This window comes from Microcebus murinus, chromosome 27 (assembly GCF_040939455.1).
Source record: "Microcebus murinus isolate Inina chromosome 27, M.murinus_Inina_mat1.0, whole genome shotgun sequence".
Taxonomy (NCBI): domain Eukaryota; kingdom Metazoa; phylum Chordata; class Mammalia; order Primates; family Cheirogaleidae; genus Microcebus; species Microcebus murinus.
Genome location: NC_134130.1, coordinates 19249443 through 19277435, shown reverse-complemented (window position 1 = coordinate 19277435; position 27993 = coordinate 19249443). Strand labels below are relative to the sequence as shown.

Here is a 27993-nt window from a genome sequence, read left to right as displayed (position 1 = left end):
GCCACATATCCATGCTGATCCACACAGTAGAAATCCTTACTTTCTAATTGCAGCTGGGCCCTCAATATTACAAGAAAAACACCAAATTACATAGAGTTTATCTCATCCAAACACTGATTTTGTGCCTTTCTCTATTGACTGTGATTTTTTTTCTTAAAGAGTTCAATTACTATTTTGTTAACTCTGGCTATTCTATAAATGGGATGAACTATGGGAAACATGGGAAGACCCCACTGCTCCAATTTCATATAAACAAGCAACAGTTTGAATACTACAGATTTTACCAAATATATGGAGAAGAGATTACTTCAGGAAGCGGAATGAATATACCCATCACTGAAAAGTAAAACAATTCAACAAACTGGTCTTAGGCAATGTTGGTTCTTATGAATTAGTAAATTAGGACCAACCAACCACCTTGGGAACAATGATAAAAATCATAATTTTATAGTTTCTAGTCTAGCATATCAGGAGCTTAGAAGTTGCCAGTCTATGCTAACAACAAATAAAAAGGAAAACATTGAAAAATCAACAACTCTGCATAGATCCATCAGAGAAGTGAGTTCACAGAACAAAAGGCTGCCCCCAGAATTGGAGAGACAGAGAGGCAGATACAGAGAATCAGAGAAACCTTTGCAGGAAAATCAATTAAGAGGTAGGAAAACCTGAACTGTAATTGATGAACTGTTTGAAGCGCAGTGTGGACAACTGTACCTGATTCTGGCAGGAGAGGAGAAAAGGAACCATTTTGAAATAAAACATAGCATTTTGTTTTTCTTAACAAGGCCTGGTCTTAGAAGAAACTACTGACCTGACCCTAACATGCTTGGCTTTGATCAGGGCCTAATACATCTGGGGGAAGGGGAAATACCTAGTTCTAGGTGGCTCTTGCCTTCCATGTGGGAGGAGGGAAATACCCAACTCTAGCTCCCTCTAACCTTCCATAGAGGCAGAGGAAAAAAAGTCCTCAATTTCAGGCACCACCAGCCTTCCATATGGGGAGAGGGAAATACACAACTTCAGCCCCTCTGACGTCTTGTTCCATCTAAGGAGGGATGTTGACTGAAAAGCACTGGTGAAGTTTACAGCCCCAGGGCACAGGCTCACCAAAAGACTGAGAGCCAGTCACAGGATGATAGACTGCTCTCTTGGCCCTGCCCCCGTGCCACACCTGACCACTACATTACTGCAGGCCTATTTACTGCACTTCCTTTCACCTAGTACATTATGCCTGACTGCCAACAAAAAATTACACGGGACGCTAAAAGGCAAAAAAACAGTTTGAAAGAGATTGAAAAGCATCAGAAACAAAGTCACAAATGGCAGGAACGCTGGAGTTATCAGACCAGAAATTAAAAAACAAAAATGATTAATATGTTAGGGGCTTTAATGGAAAAAGTGATGACATGCAAGAACAGATGGATTATGTAAACAGAGAGATGAAAATTCTAAGAAAAAATAAAAAAGAAATGCTAGAGATCAAAAATACTGTTAACAAAAATGAAGAATACTTTTGATGAGCTCATTAGTAGATGGGCTCAGGAAAGAAAATTAGTTTGAGAAAATTACAACAGAAATTTCCCAAATTAAAAAGCAAAGAGAAAAAAGACTGAAAAAAAAAAAATCCAGAATGTCCAAGAACTCTGGGGCAACACAGAAGGTGTAATATATGCATAATGGTAATACCAGAAGGAGAAGAAAAAAAGAAACAGAAGGAATATCTGAAGCAATAATGACTAAGTATTTCTGCCAAATTAATGTCAGACACCAAACCACAGATCCAGGAAGCTCAGAGAATGCCAAAGAGGACTAACGCCAAAAAACAAAAAACCAACCCCTGTATCTAGGCATATTATATTCAAACTTCAGAAAAATCGAAGATAAAAAAAATCTTGAAAGAAGCCAGAGGAGGCTAAGAATTACACCCAAATTCTCAGAAACCATGCAATCAAGAGGAGTATAAAGTGAAATAATTAAAATGTTAAGAGAAAAACCATATCAACCTATAATTCTAGACCCTGTGAAATTAACCTTCAAAAGTGAAGAAATAAAGACTTTCTGAGAAAAACAAAAATTGAGGGAATTTGTTGCCAACAGACCTCCCTGCAAAACATGTTAAAAAGAAGTTATACTGAGGACAAGAATATAATATAGGTCAGAAACTTAGATCTACATAAAGAAAGGAAGACCATTAGAGAAGGAATAAGTGAATTCTTAACTGAGCTAACAAATAAGTTTGTTCGAAATAATAATAGCAACAATGTATTTGATTACATATGTGCATATGTATGCATGCTTGTCAGTGAAATGAATGAAAGCAATGTTAAAAGGGATGGGAGGGAGGAGTTAGAAATATTTTGTTATTATAAAGCATACTACTCATGAAGTGGTAGTGCTATTTGCAAGTAGACTAGGATTAGTTGTAAATGTATATTGCAAATTCTAGAGCAATCACTGAAAGTATCGAAAGAGGTATAGTTAATATGCTAAGGAAGGAGAGAAAATGGAATCATAGTCAATTAAAACCATAAAAGGCACAAAAAGTATGGAAGACAAAAACAGAAACAAAGAATAAGGGCAACAAATAGAAAATAGTAACAATATGGTAGATATTAATCCAACTATATTGATAATTACCTTAAATGTCAATGGCCTAAATATACCAATTAAAAGACAGATTGTCAGATCTGATCAAAAAACAAGACACAACTATATGTTATCTACAAGAAACCCACTTTCAATATAAAAGCACATAGAGACTAAAAATAAAAAGATGGAGAAAGATATATCATTATAATATTAATCAAAAAAAGTGAGAGTAGCTATATTAATTTCTCTAGCCCTTTACTTTTTAATCCAACAACAGCACATTACACATTCTGCTCAAAATCACATAGAACATTTACCAAGACAGACCACATTCTGGGCCATAAAGCATACCTTCACAAACTTAAAAGAAATCATACCATGTCTGCTTTCAGAATGCAATGGAATTACATTAGAAACCAATAAGATAGCTGGAAAATCCCCAAATACTTGGAGATTAAACAACACACTTCTAAATAACATAAGGCTCAAAGGAGAAATATTAAGAGAAATTAAAAAATATTTTGAACTAAATAAAAATAGAAATACAACTCATCAAAATCTGTGAAAGCAGTGCTTAGATGAAAACTTACAGCATTGAATACATATGTTAGAAAAGAAGAAAGATCTAAATCAATAAAGTAGGCTTCAACATTAGGACACTAAAAAAGAAAAACAAATTAAATTTAAGGCAAGCAGAAGAAATAATAAAGATAGGAGAGGAATTCAATGCAATTGAAACAGGAAACCAATAGAGAAAGTAAAAAACCCCAAAAGCTGGTTCTGTGAAAAGTGCGATAAAACAAATAAATCCCAGGTAGGCAAACTAAGAAAAAAAGAGAAAGGACCCAAATTACTAATATCAGAAATGGATGGGCCAGGCGTGGTGGCTCACGCCCGTAATCCTAGCACTCTGGGAGGCCGAGGCAGGTGGATTGCTCGAGGTCAGGAGTTCGAAACCAGCCTGAGCAAGAGTGAGACCACCTCTCTACTATAAACAGAAATTAATTGGCCAACTAATATATACATAAAAAATTAGCTAGGCATGGTGACGCATGCCTGTAGTCCCAGCCACTTGGGAGGCTGAGGCAGTAGGATTGCTTGAGCCCAGGAGTTTGAGGTTGCTGTGAGCTAGGCTGATGCCACGGCACTCACTCTAGCGTGGGCAACAAAGTGAGACTCTGTCTCAAAAAAAAAAAAAAAAAAAAAAGAAATGGATGAGGAGACATCACTACAGATCTCGTGGAATATTATGAACAACTCTATTCCACAAATTTGATGACATCGATGAAATGGACCAATTCTTTGAAAGATACAATCTACAAATCTCAACATAAGAAATTGACAGTCTGAATAGGCCTATATCTATCAAAGAAATGAAATCAGTAATTAAGAGCCTTCCAAAACAGAAAGTACCAGGCCCAGATGAGTTAACTGGTAAATTCTACCAAATGCTTAAGAAATTCAAGGAAAAAAATTATACTCATTCTCTATATTCTCTTCCAGAAAATAGAAACAGAAGGAATACCTTCCAACTCATTGTATGAGGCCAGGATTATCCTAATACCAAAACCAGATGATGACATTACACAAGAAAACTACAGACCAACATCTTTTATGAACATAGGTGCAAAAATCCTCAGCACTTGAACAATGCAAGAGAATGAGAAGACAAGCCACAAAGTAGGAGAAAATATTTGCAGAAGGCATATCTGATAAAGGATTCTTAAACCTCAATAATAAGAAAGCAAATATTAACACCATGACTTAAAAGTGGGCAAAAAACCTGAATAGACACTTCATCAAAAAAGATACACAGGTGGCAAATGATCTTATGAAAGATGTTCAACATCATGTGCCATTAGAGACTTGCAAATTAAACAATGGGATATCACTGCATACTTACTAGAGAGACCCAAATCCAAAATTGACACCACCAAATTCTGGAGAAGATGTAGAGCAACAGGAACTTCTATTTACTGCTGGTGGGAATGGTATAACCCCTTTGGAAGACAGTCTGGCAGTTTCTTACCAAACTAAACATACTTTTACTATTTGATCCAGCAATTCCATTCCTTGGTATTTACTCAAATGAGTTGAAAATGTATGTCTACACAAATAGATGCCTATGTATGTTTATAGTAGCTATGTTCATAATTGCCAAAACTTAGAAGCAATCAAGATGTCCTTCAGGAAGCTGAGTAAATTGGTACATCCAGATAATGGAATGTTATTCAGTGTTAAAAACAAATACGCTATAAAACCACGAAAAGACACAGAGAAAACTTAAATACATATTACTTGGTGAAGGAAGCCAGTCTGAGAAGGCTAAATACTGTATGATTCCAACATATAACATTCTACCAAAGGCAATACTATGGAGACAGTAAAAAGATTTGCACTTGCCAGGGGTTGGAGAAGAAAGGATGATGAGTATGGGCAGAGCACAAGGGATTTTTAGGGCAGTGAAACTAGACTGTATGATAACTGTAAAAATGGATTATACATTTGTCAAAACTCATAGAATGTATAACACCAAGTGTGAACTCTACTGTAAACTATGGACTTTAGGTGATAATGAAATATCAGTGTAGGTTCATCAATTGGGCCAAATATTCCACTCTGGTATGGGATGATGGCAGTGGGAGAGATTGTGTGCTTGTGGAAATGAGGTATCTGAGAACTCTGTACTTTCTGCTCAATTTTGCTGTGAACTGAAAACTGCTCTAAAAAAATAAAGTTTTTAATAAAAAATGAACTACATTTTTGAACCTCAAAGTTCAAGGATTAGCACATGGGGCCCTACTAACGTAGCTGGCCAGGCTTGGCTATGGCTTTACCACAGCTGCTGCCCATCCCTGAAATGGACTCATCATCTCTGAGGCTATTCAGGGAAAAGGCTCAATTCTTACAAAAGCTGTGAGAAGATGGGAAAGATAACAGTAAGATGATTCAAGATTCCTCAAGTGGAAGCTGAATATTACACATCAATATTTTGTTAACTTTATCAGCATAAATCGATACATTTAAATTATCTTAAAGAATCACAATACATTAGAGGAAGAACATGTTTCACAAAACCAATTTTTATAAAGCATATACAAATAAATAAAAAAAATACTTAAAATTAAGTTGCTCTAAGCCCCTTTAAGAAAGTAAAAAATTAAAGCAAATAACAAGAAGGAGGTAGTATAATAAAACTTAATACTTACAATTATTTTGTTATTAAAGAAGTTATTCACTTGACAAATTCTATCATTTTCTTTCTGGATGCCATTTTTAAGCTTTTCTACATCAAAATGAGTATTCAACCACTCTTCCAAAAACCGTGTCATTTCTTTCCTATTACTTAAAACTTGTTGAAATTCAGTCTTTATGCTGGGGAAATCACTTTCTGAGAAATCTTTAAGAATTTCCTAAGTGAAGAATAAGCATTGAAAGGCCTGAACATTAGGAAAGTTTTTATCCAAATATGATATAATTTTTATCATATATGATACAAATATCATGAAAAAAAGGAAAAGCATCTTATGGCCTTTTATTCTTCTTAATGTTTTAAAGTAAACTAAGATATATAATTCTAATTTAAAACTTTATTCTAGTTATTTTTATAATAAAATTTTGGCAGTATAGGTGATGTAACAGATTCTACCCATTAGAATTAGAACTTCTCAAAATGATAAATCTGCGGTTAATTATCATAATACATGAAGTACTTTTTTTTTTTTGAGTTTCACTATGGTGCCCAGGCTGGTCTTGAACTCCTGGGCTCAAGTGATCCTCCTGCCTCAGCCTCTAGAGGAGCTGGAATTATAGATGCATGCCATCATGCCCAGCTTCATGAAGTGCTTCTGAATGTAGCTTTTTACATACAACATGCATGTTAGGAGCTGGATGTCAGCCTCACAGTTTTGGGTAAAAGTAACACACTCCAGATGGAGTTGTTGCAATAAAAAGTTTCTGACTCCTAGCACAGATGAAAGAAGTTTTAGAAGGCATTTTGGAAACTTATTTTGAAGTTCCAAGAATTCCCACTTGCTAATGTTAAATCTGTTTTTCTTTATCCATGGAGGTCTACAGGGAGTCTAGTCCATTACTTGGCAGCCTTTATGTCTGGCCAGTTGCCACTATTTCTAACGTATGTTAAATGAAAATGGCTCTAAGCACATGAGAAGACCCCTTTCTACTTGTTAAAGTGACTTAAAGCCTAATCAAATCCATTTAAAATAAATTATACCTCAATATGTAGATCCATATTCTGGTTCAACTTGAGGTCCCTTAATTCCTTAGATGGTTCATCACAATCTTGTTGAAGGTGCTGTATTTTAATTAGCAATTCGTTTTGCTTTTCCACTTCACCAATAAAATCCATTTCAAATTTATTGATGGATTCATGTTGTTCTTCTTTCATCTTTGTAATATAGCTTAACACATACTTGCAGAAAAAAATTAAACAAATTGGAAAATGAAACTTTTATCATATTCAGAGGAAGTTTTTTTTTTTTTTGAGACAGAGTCTCACTTTGTTGCCCAGGCTAGAGTGAGTGCCGTGGCGTCAGCCTGGCTCACAGCAACCTCAATCTCCTGGGCTCAGCGATCCTACTGCCTCAGCCTCCCGAGTAGCTGGGACTACAGGCATGCGCCACCATGCCCAGCTAATTTTTTGTATATATATTTTTAGTTGGTCAATTAATTTCTTTCTATTTTTGGTAGAGACGGGGTCTCGCTCAGGCTGGTTTCGAACTCCTGACCTTGAGCGATCCGCCCGCCTCGGCCTCCCAAAGTGCTAGGATTACAGGCGTGAGCCACCGCGCCCGGCATCAGAGGAAGTTTTAATCCTTGAAACTATGAGGTGGGATGGCATTTCTTATTTATCTATATACTCTGATAAGTGAGGAAGAGGTAAGGAGCTTCTCTCTATCCCTAATTCTTTCTTCTCAGCATCTTGGGAGAATGACTTTCAGACCTCTACTTCCATATTTTTGACTTTCTACTAGATATACCTCATGGATGTCTTATAAGTACTTCAAATTCAGTATGTTTAAAATGTAACATGATCCCTTTCACTATAATGATTCCTCCTCTTTCTATTGCCCTCTTTTTGGTTAATTATATTGCCAATCACCCAGGTTTCCTAGTTAGACACTTGAGATTCATTTTCAATATCTTCTCTTGCCCTCCTTGATTGGGTAACCAAAAAGATGATGTTAGATACTTCAAAACTTCCTTGTTAAGCATATTTAAATGTTTGACTTCAAGATGACAATGACTTGAATGCCATATTTATCTACGCACCTCAGGAATAAGTTCTGGATGTCTACTTGCCAGGATTTTGAGGAAAAATTATCAGGGCCTGAGGGGGAATCTACCTAGGAGATAACTATTCCCTAATTGCTCAGTTCCACAATTTCTTAACCTCTTATAATTTGGCCTCTTCCCTAACCCCCTAGTGAAAACTGTTCTAACAATGGTCCCCAATGAGCTCTATTATCACCAAATTGCAAGGATATCCCCGCCCCCCAGTCCATATTCTGGCTCTCTTAAGTATTTGCCACTCTTGTGACCATTTCATCTTTTTTTTTTTTTTTTCTTTTTTTGAGACAGATCTTGCTCTGTTGCCCCAGCTAGAGAGCAATGGCATTATCACAGCTGACTGCAACCTCAAACTCCTGGGCTCAAGTGATTCTCCTGCCGCAGCCTCCCAAGTAGTAGTATGGTGCATGCTTTCCGGGACTATAGGCTCGCACCACTATGCCTGGCAAATTTTTTCTATTTTTTGTAGACACGTAGTCTTGCTCTTGCTCAGACTGGTCTTGAACTCTTGGGTTCAAGCAATCCTCCTGTCTCAGCCTCCCAGAGTGCTAGGAGTACAGGTGTGAGCCACTGAGCCAGGCCTTGACCATTTCGCTTTTTATACTCTTCTCCATTGATTTGAGCAATAACACTTTCACTCGGTTCTCTCCTGTCTCATTGACTTTTCCAACCTTGAACCCATGTATTGCTCCCTTTTCTGCTACTGCCTCTTAGACATTTATCTTTTCCAGAGTTCTCTTCTTAGCTCAAGGCTCTTATTCTTTAAATGCTTTCTGCATGATCTTATCTCACAATTCTTCTATTATCTATGACCTATATGCTGATGGAGCTCAAATCTAAGTCCTGACTTTTATCCTACCAAACCCCAGAATCACAACTAAGTGCCTACTTGGTTTCTCTTCTTGGATATTCCATTATAAGTATTTCAACCTCAAAATATTGCAATCTAATCACCCGGTCTCTCTTGCCTCACCTACCAAGCTTCTCTTCCTTTTTTATCTCATTTAATGGTACCACTATTCACAAACCTGACTAAAACCAAATCCTGAGACTCCATCTAAACTTTCTCACTTACCACCACAATCTATCTTGTGGACCTACCATTTTAAGCTGCTAAATATTGCTTTAATCTCTTTTGTCCTCTCCATCCCTATGAAACCTTCCCTAGTAGTGTAGTCACAAATAGTATCGCATCTGGACTATTGTAACTGCCTCTTGTCTCTTTTTTTCTGCAACTAGGAGGATAATATCCCCCTCAAATTTATTTCTTCTTTATTCTGTACTGAAGTACCTCAATGGTAATCTGATCTTGTTACTGCCACCACTCAAAATAACTGTCCAACGACTCCCTATCATCTACAAAATGAACTCCAAGCTGGACTGAGATCTTTGAGATGTTATTCACATCTGCCTCCTAAGCAGTGTCTAGACCCACAGGGAGAGCTCAGGTCTTATTGAATGGACAAGTATTGGGTATACTAAAGATCCTGCACATATCATTCACAAATCTATGTAATATTGAATTTGGTAGTAAGTACATAAAATAGCAAATATGCCAACAACCGTAGCAAGACTTAAATACATTGGCGTTTGTAACTGAAATTTATAGCTATCTCTATACAGATATTACTAAAAAAGGCAGTACCTTAAGTTTCTTCATGACTCTATGGAATTCCATGGAACATCTCTGGTTTGCAGTAAGAAGTTTTTGAATCTGTTTGGTTTGTGAATATGGAAGTGAGAGGTTTGCTTTTACTCTAATTGAAAGCTCTTTTTGGGTTTCAATTTCTGTCTCCAAGTCAAGAGACAATCCATTTAAGCACTCATAATGATTATCCATCTCTGAGTATCTCTTCAGGAGCTCCTAAAGGAAATTAGAATTCATTCAACTTAATAATGCATTCAAATTTAACAATAAGTAGTTCCAAGCCTAAAATTTTAACTAAACTTACTCTTTAACATTTTCTGTAGAACAGAAATAAATTAAGACCTTTATGTTTAAAAACCAAAAGGAAATTGTTATTTTTGATTTTGGATTAAAGACATAATATACAATTATTGTGGAAATTTAAAAAATTTAAGCATTACAAAGAAAACCAGGAGCAACCATTCTTATTATTTTGATGCTTTGTCTTTTAGTCTTTGAATATCCATGCTTTGGTTAAACACTGACAAAGTCTGATGAGAAATCTGAGTGAATTCAATCTAGTATGCACTGTAGCTCAAGGCTGAATGCTGGCTTATGCTTATAGTAGGCAGCTGTGTGAATTAGCAGTTAAAACAAGACACTAAGAATCAAGCTGTTTACCTGCCAGCTTGGTATAGCCACTTCACACATTTTTATTATCTGCCTGGAATCTGCTTTCTAACCCTCTATCAGTGCTAGAGTTCAGGTTCTAGCTCTGGCACTTCTTAACTAGGGAAGTCACCAAGCCATTTTCATCTACAACAGGATGACTACAATAACTGCCACAAAGTTTTCTAGGAAATTAAGTAAAACATTATCTCCATCTATATATGTATGTACTCTATAAAAAAGATACAGACATTAAGCTTGAGGGAAATAAAATTATATTTGTCAAAATGTTTCTATACCTAAGTTTTAAACTTAGACTTGGTTTCAAATTATCCTATCAATTTATTAGCTGTGTAAATTTGGGCAACTGCTAAATTTCCTTTCTGAGCCCTTATTTCCTTGTTTATAAATGGAACAATAAAGCCTATCTCCTGAGGTAAAGCACCCAGCACGGGTCCTGGCTGGGCCCATTAAACTCCAATGACTAGAGGCCAGGTAGGTGACACACTGGTCAGAGCACAGGTGGAGGAGCATGTTCAGTTCAAGTTGCTGCAATCATGTAATAAGTAACATGTTTAAACCGGGGTGTGAAATAATAGAACAATGATGAGCTCTCTGTTTTTAATAATTTAAGAAAAGCTACCTGTTCATTACTCTGTGATGCTGGAGAGAGGATTCCTACTTCTGGTCTAGGATGAATCATGTTATGGTATGCGGCAGGGCAGCATATTGAACACTGACTTCTGCCAGGACTGTGCTAAATGATATAACCATAAACAATACAAAAAAGTCCTTAGTGATCTTGCATTCTGATAGGAGTGACAGCAAATGCTGTTGGCTTTACCTTCAATATATATTCAGAATCTAAATACTTCTCACTACCTTCCACTGCTCTTTCTCTGGCCTAAAACATGATCACCTCTGCCTGGATTATTAGTCTTTCAAGTGGTCTTCCTGCTTCCATTCTATTTTCAGTACAATAATCGGAGTCATCCCTTTACAGTGTAAGTCAGATATATCTCTCTTGCGGTCAAAACTCTCCAATGGATCTCCATCTTACTCTGAATAAAACCCAAAGTCCTTTTGATGTCCCACAGCCTGCCTCCTCCCTGTTAACTTACTGACCATATTTTCTGCCTTAGGAGATTTGTACCTTGTTGGTCCCTCTGCCTATAAAGCTCTTCTCCCAGATACCTGTATGGCTTGACCATTCACCTTTCAGGTGTTTGCTCAAATACCACCTTTCCAGAGAGACCTTACATCACAAACCACTATCGCTGTTTGTGTATGCATGTATACATGCACACGCATACATACCTATGCAAGATCAGAATGTTTAGAAAAATACTGACCACCAACTATTCATTCCACAGAGGTCCCTTTGAATCTTTTTTAAGAATCCTTATTGTTTTAAGAGGGGGCACTTACTTTTATCCTAAAACACTTTTCCCTCAGGCTTTCTGTAAGGTGCTGTTGTCCATCACTTAGTAACCTTTTTTCATATTTTACTACCTCTTTGGAGTTCTGATGGTTCTGTTTTGGTACAAAGAAAGAAACAGGACTTCAGCTGTTATTACATTCTCACATATTGTCTAATTAATTGTATACTTTTTTAAATCATTTTTTATATCAACTTTCAATAATAGAATTAAATATTACACTTATAACTAACTCAAAAGCAATGTTAAAATGATCTGAAAACGAATAGTATCATTAAATCTTATGCTGAGTAACATCAACCCATTGAGGAAAAAAAAAGTGGGAGAATCATGTACTTTTTGGAGATAAGATTTATTCTTCATAGTTGTAAAAGAAGGTTTTAGATTTATTTCTGGTTCTGACTTTTCCAAATCTCTGCATTATTCATTTGTAGTTTTGATAGGGGGCACTAACTTTTATCCTAAAGCACTTTATTGCCACCAACCAAATACACTAGCAAAGCTACCTGTAGCACTTTAGAACATAACCTGTTTATGTTTTGCATTTCTGATTAAAAAGTACAAAACAAAACTTTCTCCCACTTGTTATATCTTGTTCACTACAGTACATAGAAGAATGATTAACTGTGCAATAAATATTTGTTGAATGAATTAAATCTCTATATAAATTTAGTTAGGAAACACATAAAGATGATTCCCAAGTGTCTAGTGTTTCTGCTGAGATAGCAAATGAAATTGTTTTCTAATTTATCATTGATTGAAAATGAAAAACATTTTTATAGACTTATGTCATACAACTTATTTATTATTATTTTCTATCCCAATTTATTTATTAATTTTATTTATTTATTATTATTTATTATTAAGACCTTGTCCCTGTGAGAAGAAAAAAGAATATATAATTTTGGGTTGGGTACAGTGGCTCACTTTGGGAGGCCAATGCTTATGGCCAGGAGTTTGGGACCAGCCTGAGCAACATGGTGAGACCCTGTCTATACAAAAAGTTAAAATATCTGGGCATGGTGGCACACACCTGTAGTCCTAGCTACTTAGGAGGCTGATGCAGGAGGATTGCTTAAGCCCAGAAGTTCAAGGTTACAGTGAATTATGATCATGCCCCTGGTACTCTATCACTCTATTCTGAGCAACAGAGCAAGGCTTTTATATATATATATGAGATTCTAAACATCTATCAATAGTCATACTAGAAAAACTTCTTTTTTATATTTATCTTGCCCTTTTCCCTTTTAACTTCACCAAAAAGGGCCCATCTCTAGAACTCTATAGAGTATAGAGAAACGAGATATTTGCTCCTTTACAAGTCTAATCCTTCAAATATTTCTCCTAGAATAATGCTATTTCTTGGTTTAAAAAAGATTTAGGCTGGGTGTGGTGGCTCACGCCTGTAATCCTAGCATTTTGGGAGGCCGAGGCGGGCAGACAGTTTGAGCTCCGGAGTTTGAGACCAGCCTGAGCAAGAGCGAGATCCCATTTCTACCAAAAATAGAAAAAAAATTAGCCAGGCATGGTGGTTGGTGCAAGGTCAGGAGTTCTAGACTAGCCAGAGCAAGAGCGAGACCCTGTCTCTACTAAATATAGAAAGAAATTAATTGACCAACTAAAAATATATATACAAAAAATTGGCTGGGCATGGTGGTGCATGCCTGTAGTCCCAGCTACGCGGGAGGCTGAGGCAGGAGGATCGCTTGAGCCCAAGAGTCTGAGGTTGCTGTGAGCTAGGCTGACACCATGGCACTATAGCCTTGAAGAAAAAAAAAATTAGTGCAGTCCCTGGCGTTTGTCTTAGAGATGTCTATGCAGTCCAAAAGGTGTTTAATAGTTACTACATAGGGGAATATTCTGAACTCACTCTAGCTATCATTTCTCTTAAGGCTTCCCTGGATTGGTCCCTTTCCATTTTGAGAGCCTCTTTTATCCTCCTTAGCTCATCTCTTTCTTTAGCTACAATTCTTATTTCTTCAAGGCTTTCATGAAGTTTCTTAGTCAAGTACAAGTTATCCATTTCCACACTTTGCATAGATAAATTTTGGTTCTCAAACTGCTTCTTTAATCACTCCCTTTCATTCATTTTTAAATGAATTTTATTGACATCTTTCACTTTAAGAAGCCGAAGCTCTTTTTTCTGAAGTTCTTGGATCTTGAGATAATTATAAAATAAGTTAGAGTGCAAACAGAATTCCTTCAGGGAAGGAAAAATAGTGCCTATTTGTTATATACGTACACATATATCACCTATATGTGTACGTATATAATATCTGTATCTATATCTTCTCTCATTCTAGGAATAATTTTGGACACAGTTACTTCCAAAAGAATAAAACAGCACATACCTTTTTCTGTAATTCATCTTTTGATTTATCTAAATCCTTTTGAATATTTGTAACTTGAGTTGACTTTTCTGAAACTTTTTCTCTGAATTTATCAATAGTTTCTTGGTGTACTTTTGAATGCATAAGAGCAATTTTTAGTTCCTGTTGTGTTTCCAGATCCTTTATTATTAGAATAGAGAAATGTAATGATAAAAAGGCACGTTACCTTTTCTTAATGATTACTTTAAACAAAATCTTAAAAAATACATGCTCACAGTTAAAAACAATGACTACACCACCCCACAAATTAGAAAAGTACAGAAGGATATAAAATAAAATTTCTGGTTCCTAGCCCCCCACATCTTTGTCCTGCTCCCTGTTGAACATTGCCAACTTGCGTTTCTCCTTTCACATTGTTTGGATAACTTTCTATGTGAAGATCACATAAAGACTACCCTCTGATACTAAGTATTCCATTATACCGATTGTGTCTTATTCGTAGACACTTGGATTACTTCTAGATTTTGGTTACAACACATAATGCTGCAGTGAGCATTGTATTTTCGCCCAAATGTGTGAATATAATGCTAAGATAAATTCCTACCGTGTTTCCCCCAAAATAAGACCTACCCATAAAATAAGCCCTAGCAGGATTTCTAAGCATTTGCGCAGCCCCGAAAATAAGGATAATAATAATATATTAGGATACAGATAATTTTTTAGTGATGGGTGTGGCTACACAGCGTATCTGCACAATCCATGCATTTGGTCACGGAGCGGTAAAGAAGACGAGCAGCTCTTCTCATCTGCCCCATCGTGACAGCTACTATCTCAGAGGTGACAGGAAAGGTGCGGGCAGCCCCACCAACATGGTCGGCTCCCCCTGTCAGGTCCTGGCCATCCTGTGCGTGCTGCAAGCTGAGGCGTTGAGGGGAAAATAACACACCCCCTGAAAATAAGCCCTAGGATGTCTTCTTGAGGAAAACTAAATATAAGAAAGTTCCTGTCTTATTTTCGGGGAAACACGGTAGAAGCGTTATTGCTGTACGAACTATATACGCTGATAAATTTTTAAGAAGATATTGTTAAACCATCTCCCTAAAAGATTATAACATTTATCTTCTCACTGACAGTATCATCTACTTCAAACAAGGGAGATTTTTGTATGAAAACAGCATGTTTACTAGACAGGAACAGAGAGTATAACAACTCACTCTAGCTATGGCTTCCTGTAGCTTTTCCTTGAGTTGGTCTCTTTCCAGTTTGAGAGTCTCCTCTACTCTCCTTAGATCATCTCTTTCTTTCACTAGATATTTCATTTCTTCAAGGTTTTCACGAAGTTTGTAAGTCAAATTTAAGTTCTCCATTTCTCTTTCATCGAGAGTTAAACTTTGGTCTTTCAACTGTTTCTTTAATTGCTCAATTTCAGACATTGTTTTCTGTGTCTTACTGACATCTTCTGTTAACTTAAAAAGTTGATGTTCATTAGCCTTAAGTTCTTGAATCTTAAGATAATCATAAAATAATATATTAGGATACAGATAATTTTTTAGGGACAGATAAAGATTAGTTTTCAAACTGATTAAGAAAATAGTTTACCTACATTACTGTCACTGATACCCTGCATAATTCCACATAGAACTTAATTTTCTTTTGAAGTATAATATACATTAAGTACACTAATCTTAGATGTATAACTCAATTATTTGTGACATATTATAACTACAACCCAGATTAAAACAGAGAACATTTCCAGCACGCCGTAAGGTTTCTGTGTGTCCCTTCTTAGAGGGAGCCACTATTCTGACCTTTATCATCCTAGATTAGTTTTGCCTGCTTTTGAACTTATATATCACAACATATGTATCCAGTCTCTTACTGATAGCAAAAAACTGAAAACAATTCAAGTAAGTACTGTTACGCTATTTCCCCATGCAGCTGAACCATTTTACATCCCCCCAAATTTTAGGCACAGATACGTCGGACATCCAAACAAACCCCCAGAAAAATACCTTTTCTCGTAATTTAGCATTTGAATTTTCTAAATCTATTTGCATGTTTGATATTTCATCTGTCTTCTCAGAAACAATTCCTCTGAGTTTATTGATAGTTTCCTGGTGCTCTTTCAGGTGCACATAAACAATTCTTAGTTCCTCTTGTTTTTTCAGATCCTTTATTACAGAAATTTTAAGACCAATAACATATCTTAATGTTAACTAGTACTTTATAAAGTGATACATTTTCTTAGTAAAAATAATAACACTTTTACTCTACACCTTTGTTGTTAGAAACCTGTAGGTTTTTCTTTCTTGTTCTCATCTCCCCATAATCTCCTGCTTTCCATGAAGCAAACACATTATACACATAATATTTTTTTAAGTGTTGCATCGTATCTTGACATATTGCTCACATTTAGTCAGTTTCCTTCTAAGGAACATTTAAATTATTTCTCATTACAAACTACTACAGTGAATAACCTTGTGGTATGTATACATATACACACATATTCATTTAACAATTGAGTCAATATACATGTATGATAAACTCCATAAAGAAAATGCTACTTTAAAATTTTCAAGAACAATATCAAATTATGCACTTCAAGGTTTAAAGGTTATACCATTTCACTCTTGCCAACTATACAGCTCATTTCAAAGAAGGGTTCATTGCTTTAAGAAACAACACATTTACTTGCTAGGAAAAGGAATGAGTATAACTTACTTTAGCTTCTGTTTCTCTAAGGCTTTCCCTAAGATGGTCTCGCTCCATTTTTAGAGTTTCCTCTACTCTTCTTAGGCTATCATTTTCCTTAGTAACAAATCCTATTTCCTCAAGGTTTTCATGAAGTTTCTGGGTCAACCTTAATTTCTCCTTTTCAATACTTTCCAGAGTTGAATTCTGGGTGTCTAATTGCTTCTTCAGTTGCTCTGTTTGATACATAGCTTTCCTAAGATCATTTTTTACTTTAAGAAGTTGATGTTCTTTCTCCTGAAGTTCTTGGATCTTGAAATAATCATACAATAAATTAGAATATCAATATAGATAAAAAGCTAAATAATAGTCTCTAAATAGGCAAATCTTCATTTGCCTTCAATTTTCAGCTAATTCATATCGTTTCATACACAAAAGAGCTGATTTAAACTCTCTGTTATTCAGTAACAACTTAAAACAAAATAACTGTGCTTTTAAGGCAGCATTAGAGTTTTCTAACTCTATTTGAGTATTTGATATTTCATCTGTTTTCTGTGACACAATCCCTCTGAGTTTATCAAGTTTCTTGGTGCTCTTTCACATGTATGTGAGCAATTTTTAGTTCTTGTTTTTCTAGGTCCTTTATTAGAGAAAGAAAAATAATACACTGAGTAAAACAATTCACATAGTATAGAAAGATTTAGGGAGGGAAGTAAACATCTTCCTGCCCGCTTCTGAGGCCTCCCAGTCCTCACCCACACTACTCGGCAACTTGCCCCTTTCCCTAATAGGCCACTTCCAAATCAGCACTCCACCCTTACAACAGTCTTCATCTGTGACTTAGTATTATTCCATGATGTGAATGTGCTGCATCTATTTATCCAGCCCCCTACTAATGGATGGTTAGAATTTTCCCCATTTTTTGTTTGCTTTATTTCATTATTGCAATTTGCTGTAATAAATATTCTACAAATATCTTTGCATAGTTATGCAAATGTGTGCAGGATAGCCACGATTGAACTTGGGGGTCAATTAATAAACTTATTGAAAAATGTGGAAAGTATTACCAAATATACCCCCTCCAGTCTTTGGACCAATTTTACACTTCCACTAATGTTAAGGCCAATTGTTCTTTTAGGACACAAGGTCTTAGCTACTAGGGGGTGGTAGGAGATGGTAACTCACTCGAATTATGGTTTCTCTTAGGTCTTCCTTGAGCTGGTCTCCCTCTACTTTGAGAGTCTCCTCTGCACTTCTAAGGTCATCTCTTTCTTTTGTTACAGATTTCATTGCTTCAAGGTTTTCATGGAGTCTCTGAGTCAACTTAACATTCTCCATTTTTGTATTTTCCAGAGTTAACTTCTGGGCCTCAAATTGCTTCTTCAAGTGTTCCATTTCATGAGTTTCTTCCCAAGCCTCACTGACAGCTTTCATCTTAAGAAATTGATCTTTTTCCTGAAGTTCTTGCATCTGACAAAATCATAAAATAAGTTAGGATACAAGCAGTTTTTTAGGAAAACATAATTGTTCCTAAATTAAGGGAATCATCTCTACATTGTAATTTCATGTATGTTCTCCTTCATAAGGGATATGAATAGAAACATAATCAGATGTCATTTTCTAATTTAACAAAACAAATCCTACTTTTTTTTTTTATAATTCAACTTCTGAATTTCCTAAATTCCAATGAATATTTGCTATCTTATGCTGTCTTCCCTGAAATATTTCCTCTACTAACAGTTTCTTGGTACTCATTCCAGATGAATGTAAGCAGTTTTTAGTTCCTCTTTTGTTTCCAGTCCCTTTATGATTAGAGGAAAGTTAAAAAACTTAATAGTGAACATCATTGTCACCTTAACACTATTTTTACATTCAGAAAACATTAGAAGAGAGAAACTTACTTTGGTTGCAATTTCTTTAATGTTTTCTTTAAGTTGGTCTCTCTCCATTTGAAGGGCCTCCTGCACCCTTTTCAACTCATCTCTTTCCTTAATCATACTTTTTATTTCTTCTTGACTCTCTTGAAGTTTCTCAGCCAATTTGAGCCTATCATCTTCTAAATTTTGTAATGCTGAGTCTTTGGCTTTGAGATACTCCTTGAATTGTTCAAGTTCGCTCATTTTCCCCTCAATCTCGCTAATTTCTTTTACACTTGTAAGTTGTTCCTGTTTCTCATGAAGCTCTGGGATCTTAAAAATAATTATAAAATATGTTAATAGCCAAAAATATACATATGACTACACATATAATTTATTTATTTTAAGGAAAAAATTGCTTTGGAAAGCAACCTTGTTTAAGTATGTTAAATAGTACTCTTTATAATCTAGTTAGCTACCTGCCTAGCTAGTCTGCCTAGGTTTCTTCCCCCTGCTCCTTCACCCACAACTTACCTTTTTCTGTAATTCATCATTGGTTGTTTCTAACTTGTTTTGAATGTGTGATACTTCAGTGTCTCTCTCTGAAAGATTCACTCTCAACTTATCAGTTGTTTCCTCTTGTTCTTTTAGGCAACAATGAGCAACTTTAAGTTCTTCTTCCACTTCCGGGTGCTTTATTAGAGGAAATTCCAAGAAATTTATAGAAAAATTATAACCATTACATTAAAACTAACACTTTTTCCCAAAGCTGTAGTGCATATGAAAATATTTGCTTACAAAATACCTATAAAAAATATGGTGAAAAGATGAAACCTACTTTAGCAACAATTTCTTGTATGTTTTCTTTTAGTTGGTCCCTTTCAGATTGAAGAACTTCTTGCAGTCTCTGGAGGTCATTCCTCTCCTTAGCTACAGAATTTACTTCATCATAACTTTCTGGAAGTCTCTTGGACAAATTGAGCTTTTCCATTTCTATTCTTAGTAGTGCTGAATCTTTGGCTTTGAATTCCTCCTTTAATTGCTCCATCTCATTTTTTATTTTAGTAGTCTCATTGTCTTCTTTCATATTGAAGGACTGTTCATGTTTGTCTTGAGACTCTTGGATCTTAAGAGAATCAAAAAACAATATAGTTGATATTTGGAGAGATTTTATTTTAGGGGAAATGAAATCAGAATGCTTCCTAAAACAATTAAGGTAGGAATCAACGACTCATTTACAGAGCAATCTTTCCACCCTCCTGCTCTTCCATTATTCAGGTATTTAACACTTTTTTACTGTGGGCTCACTCTGTTGTCAGTCTCCTATTAGAGGATAGAGACAAAATGATAAAAATGAAACTTCCATGATCTCTGCCTTTTTCTTACACTTTTAGGGACAAAGACAGATTTTATGCCATTATCTTACCAAATAGAGGTGCTGGGTTCTCCCCAGGCACTAGTGTCAAACCTAACCTATTGTGAGTAATGAGGAAGGCTTCCTAAAGGATGACAGCTACAGCTGAGATCTGAAGAATAAGAATATTAGTTAGGCAAAAAGGAGTTAGAAAGCACTGCAGGTAGAGAGATCAGAGTGTCTAAAGGGGATGAGATGAGAAGGAGTGACCAGTAAGTGTTGCTGGAGCACAAGGAGTAGGAGGAAGAATGAGCTGAAGTAAGTCTAGAGACCAGCAAGGTCTGGGACCCAGGGCCTCATAGGCCATGTAGAGGATCCTGGTCTTCATTTTAAAAGCAACAGTAAGATATAAAGGAATTTACGAAGAAAAGATCACTTGGGCTCGGAATGGAAACTGGAGTAGAGGAGTGTGGGAATGAATGTGGGAGACTGGTTAGGAGGCTGATGTAGAAAGCCAGGGAAAGAAATGATGGTGGTTTGGAAGAGGGTGGTGCAAAGTGGAGAGAAAAGTGGGAGGATTTCAAACACACAGACAGACAGACAGACAGACAGAAAGACAGACACACACACACATACTCAAATCAACGAGTTTGGTGCTTGGATTGTAGATTGAACAGAGAGAAAGGGATACCACCAGTAGGAATAACTCCCAGATTTCTGACTGAAGTGACAGGAAAGACAGTCATGCTTTATGGGCTGCTGGAGGAACAGGTTTAAAGGAGGAAAGAAAATAATACATTTTGGCTTTACCCTTTCTTGTAATTTAGCACTGCTTTTTCGAAATCATTTTTGAATATTTAAGAAAACAGCTGTCTTCTCTTATAAAATATTTATTAAATGGGAGGAAAAGATGACACTAACTTTAGCCAAAGTTTCCTAAAATCTGCTTTCAGGTGGTCATGTTCAACTTCAAGTGCTTCTTTTATTATTTTAAGGTCGTCTCTTTCCTTAATTAGAGATTTTATTTCTTCACGACTTTCTTGAAGTTTCTCAACCGGAGCCTTTCCGTTTCTATCCTTACCAGTGTTGTTGAGTCCTTGGTTGTAGATTGTTCTTTCAATAACTCCAATTCATTTATTGTTTCTTGAGACTTGCTGACTACTTTCACATTGGGAAATAGCTCCTGTTCCTCATGAAGCTCTGGGATCTTATGATATTCATAAAATACCAAGGTTACTATTAAAATATTACTATTCCTATCATAATTTTTTAAAGGGAAAAGAGCAGGATACTTTCCACAACAATGAAAGTGATCTTGAACCCTCAGAGCCTACCTTGGGGCACAAACTCCTATCTACTCATTTTCCCTCATTTCCAACTAAAGCTATTCATGACTTTTCTGCTAGACATATTCTATCACAATTTTCTTTCCAGCTTTGACCAAAAGTGAACCAATCCTTACGTTTTACCAACAAACTGTTGATTCAGTCAGTTTCACACTGATTTCTATACTATTTTCCAAATGCTACAAGAGAATAATCATAGTTAAGTAGGTTGTATTCCAATAAATATATGGTTCCCATTTTCAAATGGGCCCCCATGCTACTTTCCAATTTTTCTATGTGTACAGATTTATTCCCCTTTTCATGGTCATTAGTGGTACCATGTAATTTTCTATATGCCTATATCAGGGGAAAAGAACAATGTCTTATTTATATCCATAGTCTCAATGCTGGGCACACAGTAGGTGCTTAACACGTTGGCTCAGTTATCCCAATGTTTCGTTTCTCCATAGCATTTATCATTATCTGATATTATCTTATACATTCAACTGCTTATTTATCAGCTACTTTCTTCTACTACCAATGGAGCATAGGGATTTTGTCCACCTTATTCCCATTGTATTTCTATAACCCAGGACTATGCCTGACACATCAGACATTCAACAAATCCTTACCAAATAAATGAAAGAACTATAACTTAGCCACTACTTACTGCTTATCTTTTATTTAAAGGAGAAAGGAAGGAAGAAGTATCAAATTTTGAGAGGAAGAAAAGACATACCTTTTCTTGTAATCCAGTTTTGGATTTTTCTAAGTCCTGCTGAATACTTATTATTTGAGCTATCTTCTCAGAAATGCTTCTTCTTAGTACATCAATAGTTTCTTGGTGTTCTTTTAGATGCATACGAGCAATTTTTAGTTCTTCTTTTGTTTGTAGGCCCTTAATTAGCAAGTAAAATTTAAGAAATAGAACAACATTATCCCAACATTGCCTACCCCATTGCTCAGTTTTCGAAAGAAACATTTAACAGATGAAGGAAAAGGGTATAACTTACTGTAGCTTCAATTTCTCTTATATATCCTTTAAGTTGGTCTCTTTCCGTTTCAAATGATTCCTGTAATTCCTTCAGATCATTTCTTTCTTTGGTTATAGATTTCATTTCCTCATAATTTTCATGAAGTTTCTGAGCCAACTCAAGTCGCTCCATTTCCATACGTTCCATTGTTAATTCTTGATTCTTTAACTCATTCTTTAAATTCTCCATTTCATTCACTCTTTTCTGCCTCTCACTCAACTCTTCCTGTACACTAAGAAGTTCTTGCTGTTTTTCTTGGAGTTGCTGGCTCTTTAGATGCACAATTTTTATAATTACTGTTTTGTCTACATTCTCTCAATATTGTTATGTAAAATCATTAATAGACCTGCCTCTCCTCCTCATGTACACAGACAAGTAGTACTAAAAGTAAACTAATCTTCCAGGCATAAGTGTCTGTAGTGGGCTGAATAGTGTCCCGCCCAAATTCATGTCTACCTAAAAATCTAAGAATATGAATTTATTTGGGAAAAGGGCCTTTGCAGATGTAATTTGATTATGATTAAGAAGAGACCCTACTGAGTAGTCTCTCAATCCAATGAGAGTATATTTATAAGAGACAGAAAAGGACACATAAAGACACAGATTAGAAGGTCATGTGAATATGGAAGCAGAGACCGGAGTGATTCAGTAACAACCCACTGAATGCCAAAGGGTGGCTGGCAGACATCACAAGCTAGGAAGAGGCAAGAGGAATCTTCCCTAGAGCCTTCAGAAGGAACATGGCACTGCTGACACTTCAATTTTGGACTTCCAGTTTCTAGAACTGTGACAGAATAAATTTCAGTTGTTGTAAGCTACCAATTTTATGGCAATTTGATATGGCAGCCCTAGGACACTGGTATAGGTTAAGAAAGTAAGGGGAAAATGAGATAAAGTAAAACAGCAAAGAGACTAATTAAATGTACAAATATCACTATCAAATAACTAATTCCTCACTCTCTTAAAAACTTTTTGGATAATTTACTTTCATGTCTAATAAAGTGCTTATAAGGGGTGCCCCCCCCCCCAAATACTGAGACATTGACCTTCACAGGCTATTCATTTTACTTCTTTAGGAGAAGTATGAAATAGATATAAAAACTCAATTAGGTGAAATAGTGAGAGGGATCAGAATTAAAAGAATACAGATATTAAGAAAAAAACTACCTGACAGAAGAACACTAGAAACACAATATATTATCTATAATGCATGCGGCACTGCCCTTAGCTTACATAGAAAGATCTTTGTGGGTGCATTTTAGAATCACCTAGGCTACAATGCCCAGGTTGTAAGAGGGGTCTTAGCTTTTAAGCAAATACTACAACAGCACTTCACTTCTATAAAATAAACGATTCAGCAAACTGCAGACATCAAAGAAATGGTGATAGTCATAAATCTTACATTTTAGAGAATGACTAATATATCTTTATAAGGACAGGGTATTTGCTTTTTTGTTTAATGCATCTCAGTTCATGGTCTATGGTAGTGTTCAATATATATCTGATCAATGAATATATATGATTTCTTTAAATGATATAGGCCATCTCTCACTTAAAGACTCTAGAATAATATAATCCTCACAAAGTATGTTAACTGAGATCTCAGTGTAAGTTGAAATTGTCTAAAGTATTAGCATTAAGATCTGTTCATTTGTGAGGTACATGTTATTTCTGGGATTCAGGTCTATGGAGATCAAAATATATTACCAAAAAAAATTTCAGTCAGGAAAAATGGCCAGGAAGATAATTTTAAAAATTCACCTTTTCCTTTAGCTTTTCTTCAACTTCTGCCAGTCTCTCACAGGTCCTAGAAAGCTCTTCTTCTTTCTTTATGGTATGGCTCTTTTCTCGAGCAACTATCTCTTGTTGCTTTTTAAGTTCATCTCCAAGAATTCTTAATTCTTTTTGGTTTTCAATGGTCTAGAATTTTTAAAAAGTTGATACTAAAATAAATATTAACTTATATTTATGAAATTAGGTAAAAATCAACATTTACCTCAGCCTACAAATGAAGACATCAGGACAAACTATTTAGGAAAAGACTAATTCAAAAAAGAAAGTGAAGGCCGGGCGCTGTGGCTCACGCCTGTAATCCTAGCTCTTGGGAGGCCGAGGCGGGCGGATTGCTCAAGGTCAGGAGTTCAAAACCAGCCTGAGCAAGAGCGAGACCCCGTCTCTACTATAAATAGAAAGAAATTAATTGGCCAACTGATATATATATATAAAAAATTAGCCGGGCATGGTGGCGCATGCCTGTAGTCCCAGCTACCCGGGAGGCTGAGGCAGAAGGATCACTCGAGCCCAGGAGATTGAGGTTGCTGTGAGCTAGGCTGATGCCACGGCACTCACTCTAGCCTGGGCAACAAAGTGAGACTCTGTCTCAAAAAAAAAAAAAAAAAAAAAAAAGGAAGTGAGGCCTTAATTATATAGATGCCAAGAATATGTTTTATATATTGTTTCTTTATTGTTCAATTTACATTCCTATTGTGAGAACTAGAACTGGATTTTGCATTCTATCATGAGAGCTTAACTCACTTCTGCCTATAAGCTAAAAAACTCTTTTGCCAAACTGTCAGACTAATAATGAGATTACAGTTATGGGTTTTTCAAACACTGGGATGGCTTTGATTTGCGGCACCGATCACCAGCAAGCTCAACATGGCAGCCACCCTTTGCTAGCACGTCTTGGGCTAATCCCAGTCAGTAAACTCACAGTGACATTCTCATATCAAGGTAAAAACAAAAAACAAACAAAAAACAAAACTAGCCAGAGAAAGAGAAGAGAATATAGTTTTTGTTTGTATACTTATTTATATTCAGCTCTTTTGACCAAACTGACAATACCAAGAAACTTAGAAAATTAAAACACAAATGGTCAAGTTTGACTGTGATCCGCAGAGAACTTCTCCAAATATTAATTTCAACCTATACACATTAGATTGCTCCTAAACAAAGATATAAAAACTAAATTAGGTGTGAAAATATTGGCAAACACCAACAATAAACAATTAAAATGAAATTAAAACATTACGACAGCATAGATAAGAGAAACATTTAGGAACAAATTTAACAAAATATGTAAAACCTGTTCAAAGAAAATCTATAGTACACCACTGAGAGAACACATAAATTATAGAAGATATACAATGGCCAATGAGCACAAGAAAAAATGTTCAACATCTTTAGTCATTAGGGAAAGACAAATTAAAACAAGGTACACACCCACTAGATTGGCTAAAATTAAAAGCACCAATAAATATGAAGTGTTGATGAGGAGGGACGGGGAGCCAGCAGAACTCTCCTAATTTACTGATGGGAATGTAAAATAGCATAACTACTTTGGAAATCAATGCAGCAAATTCTCATGAAGTTACATACACCTTCCTATGACCCAGCAATTCCATAGAGATATTTACCTTAGAGAAATTTTAAAAAAATGTACATACACAAAAAGAAATGTAGAAGAATATTTACAAAGTTTTTTTCAAAATAGTCAAATACTGGAAGTGATCCGTATTTCCATCAATGGGAGAAGAAATAAGAAAAAAAACAGTGGCACATTCATAAAATGGACTAACACTCAGCAATAAAAAGCAATGTCAAATACAACACACTGCATACTACATGATTCTATTTGTATGAAGTTCTAGAAGAGACAGAATAAGGTGAGTACATCAGGACTGGTATCTAGGGCAAAAGGGGGACATAATATAGGGTCTGAGGAAACTTTTGGGATGATGAAAATATTTTCTATCTTGACTGGGGTGGGGACTACGGAAGGTAAAGATATTTGTCAAAAATCATCAGACTGTACACTTCCATCAGATACATTTATTGCCAGTAAATTATACTTAAATAAAGTTGATAAAAATCTAAAACAAAGATGAAAATGTATTGCCAATATGCAGTGCTAAACCCTACCATTTCGATATTTTCCTTTAGGTCAGTCTTTAATTGTTCCTTTTCCACTGTAATACACTCTAACATTTGCTGGAGTTCATTTTTTTCCTGTATTAAAGAAAATATTTTCCTCTGTTGCTCAATTACTTCATCATCCTTGACATCTGCAATCAGTGCTTGGGAGTTTTTAGCATCCAAATTCTTTTTTTTATCTATGCCATCCATCTAAAATACAAATATATTAAAGTTGTAGTTAGTAACAACAACTTCAGAAATATTAATAAAATAGCCAATACATATATTATGTACCAGGTATTATTCTTTTATCTTAACACGTTTAATTTTGACTATCACTTTATAAAGTAGGTATTGTTATAATCCCCATTTGAGAGATGAGGAAACTGAACTTCAGAGAGCCAAAGTTACTTGTCCATGGTCACTCAGAGAGATAGCCAGGTTTTGAACCCAAATGGCTGGCTCCAGAGTTTGTGCTCTTGTGCCTGTTCACTGATAAGAATGACTATAATAATTATCTTCATATATGATAGGTGAGCCTGACTGTATGCATATTCACTTACTTCATACCAATTATGTAATAAATAAAAGATATTTGCCTTTCCTTTGTACATATCTTCCATAAATACTTTCTAAGTTTCATACTACTAGTAGTTTGTTTCTGTACTACTACAGGAGTGGAATAGGCAACTTTGAACTCTATCACTTTACCTATTCCCCGCTACCCCAAAGCTCGAAATCATTCCCTATCCCCCACCCCCAGCAAATCTCTATTTTTGGAGGCAGCTGTACTCACAAAAGGCTAGAGAGTTTTATTATATGTAGAGGGTAAAATAATTTTGATAGAGATATATCTCATAATATAATAGCATAATTCATCTTTCCTTTTTTCTTTTGAGACAGAGTCTTACTCTGTTGCCCAGGCTAGAATGAGTGCCGTGGCGTCAGCATAGGTCACAGCAACCTTAAACTCCTGGGCTCAAGCAATCTTTCTGCCTCAACCTCCCAAGTAGGTGGGACTACAGGCATGCACCACCATGCCTGGCTAATTTTTTCTATATATTTTTAGTTGGCCAATTAATTTCTTTCTATTGTTAGTATAGACGGGGTCTTGCACTTGCTCAGGCTGGTTTCGAACTCCTGACCTTGAGCGATCCACCCACCTCGGCCTCCCAGAGTGCTAGGATTACAGGTGTGAGCTACCGCGCGGCCCATCTTTTCTTAATATACTTATTTTTATATATTGATAAGAAAAGCATGTTATATATATTCATTTATCCATACATATTAATAAGTCCTAACCAACCAAAGGTAACCTAGTATATGAACTCATTGGTAAAGGGAGACAGAGACTGATGTTATTACAATTGTTGGCACAACATTAGGGTATTATTCTATAACCTTACATTAGCCCACTAAACATGTTCAGCTCCATATTGGCCACAAACATATTTAAAAGTTTTTATGATAATCTATAATCACATTAAAAAAATGGAAAGATAAAAGGGAAGACATCTAACATTAGCAATTTCAATAACCAACTATCATAATTCTAGTATATTTCCTTCCAGAGTTTTTTCTATTAAAAATTTTTCTTAAACACAACTATTATATTTATATACATATGATTATTTTTAGCTTGTCTTTTCTATCTACTTAGATCATATCTATTTTCCCATGCTGTTATGTAATCTTCAAATCATAATTTTTAGTAGCTGCCTCATTCTCTAGAATGGATGTAGATAAATCATACTTTATTGAACTACCCTTTTATTGTTGGCAATACGCATGAGCTTCTGACAATGGTGAGCACACAGCTAACTACACGAGAAATTAAGGGGGGGGGAACATAAG

At 35.7% G+C, this 27993-nt stretch overlaps 1 protein-coding gene across 4 annotated transcripts in view; it reads right to left on the bottom strand.

The window, feature by feature from the left end:
- Nucleotides 1-27993, bottom strand: part of CENPE (centromere protein E) — an 80832-nt gene that overhangs the window by 16321 nt on the left and 36518 nt on the right. For 2 of the 4 annotated variants that reach the window (XM_012778994.3, XM_075998323.1), the window contains exons 24-40: nucleotides 26146-26349; nucleotides 23986-24144; nucleotides 22204-22494; nucleotides 21930-22088; nucleotides 20947-21072; nucleotides 19350-19637; nucleotides 19046-19204; nucleotides 18557-18844; nucleotides 17841-18125; nucleotides 16686-16967; nucleotides 15977-16135; nucleotides 15179-15469; nucleotides 13986-14144; nucleotides 11624-11728; nucleotides 9545-9763; nucleotides 6824-7021; nucleotides 5799-6002 (exon numbers count right to left, since the gene is read on the bottom strand). In XM_012778994.3, the coding sequence (XP_012634448.2) occupies nucleotides 5799-6002; nucleotides 6824-7021; nucleotides 9545-9763; nucleotides 11624-11728; nucleotides 13986-14144; nucleotides 15179-15469; nucleotides 15977-16135; nucleotides 16686-16967; nucleotides 17841-18125; nucleotides 18557-18844; nucleotides 19046-19204; nucleotides 19350-19637; nucleotides 20947-21072; nucleotides 21930-22088; nucleotides 22204-22494; nucleotides 23986-24144; nucleotides 26146-26349 (3576 nt within the window). The remainder of the gene's footprint in view (nucleotides 1-5798; nucleotides 6003-6823; nucleotides 7022-9544; nucleotides 9764-11623; nucleotides 11729-13985; nucleotides 14145-15178; nucleotides 15470-15976; nucleotides 16136-16685; nucleotides 16968-17840; nucleotides 18126-18556; nucleotides 18845-19045; nucleotides 19205-19349; nucleotides 19638-20946; nucleotides 21073-21929; nucleotides 22089-22203; nucleotides 22495-23985; nucleotides 24145-26145; nucleotides 26350-27993) is intronic. The other 2 variants (XM_075998321.1, XM_075998322.1) reach the window with 2 other exon arrangements.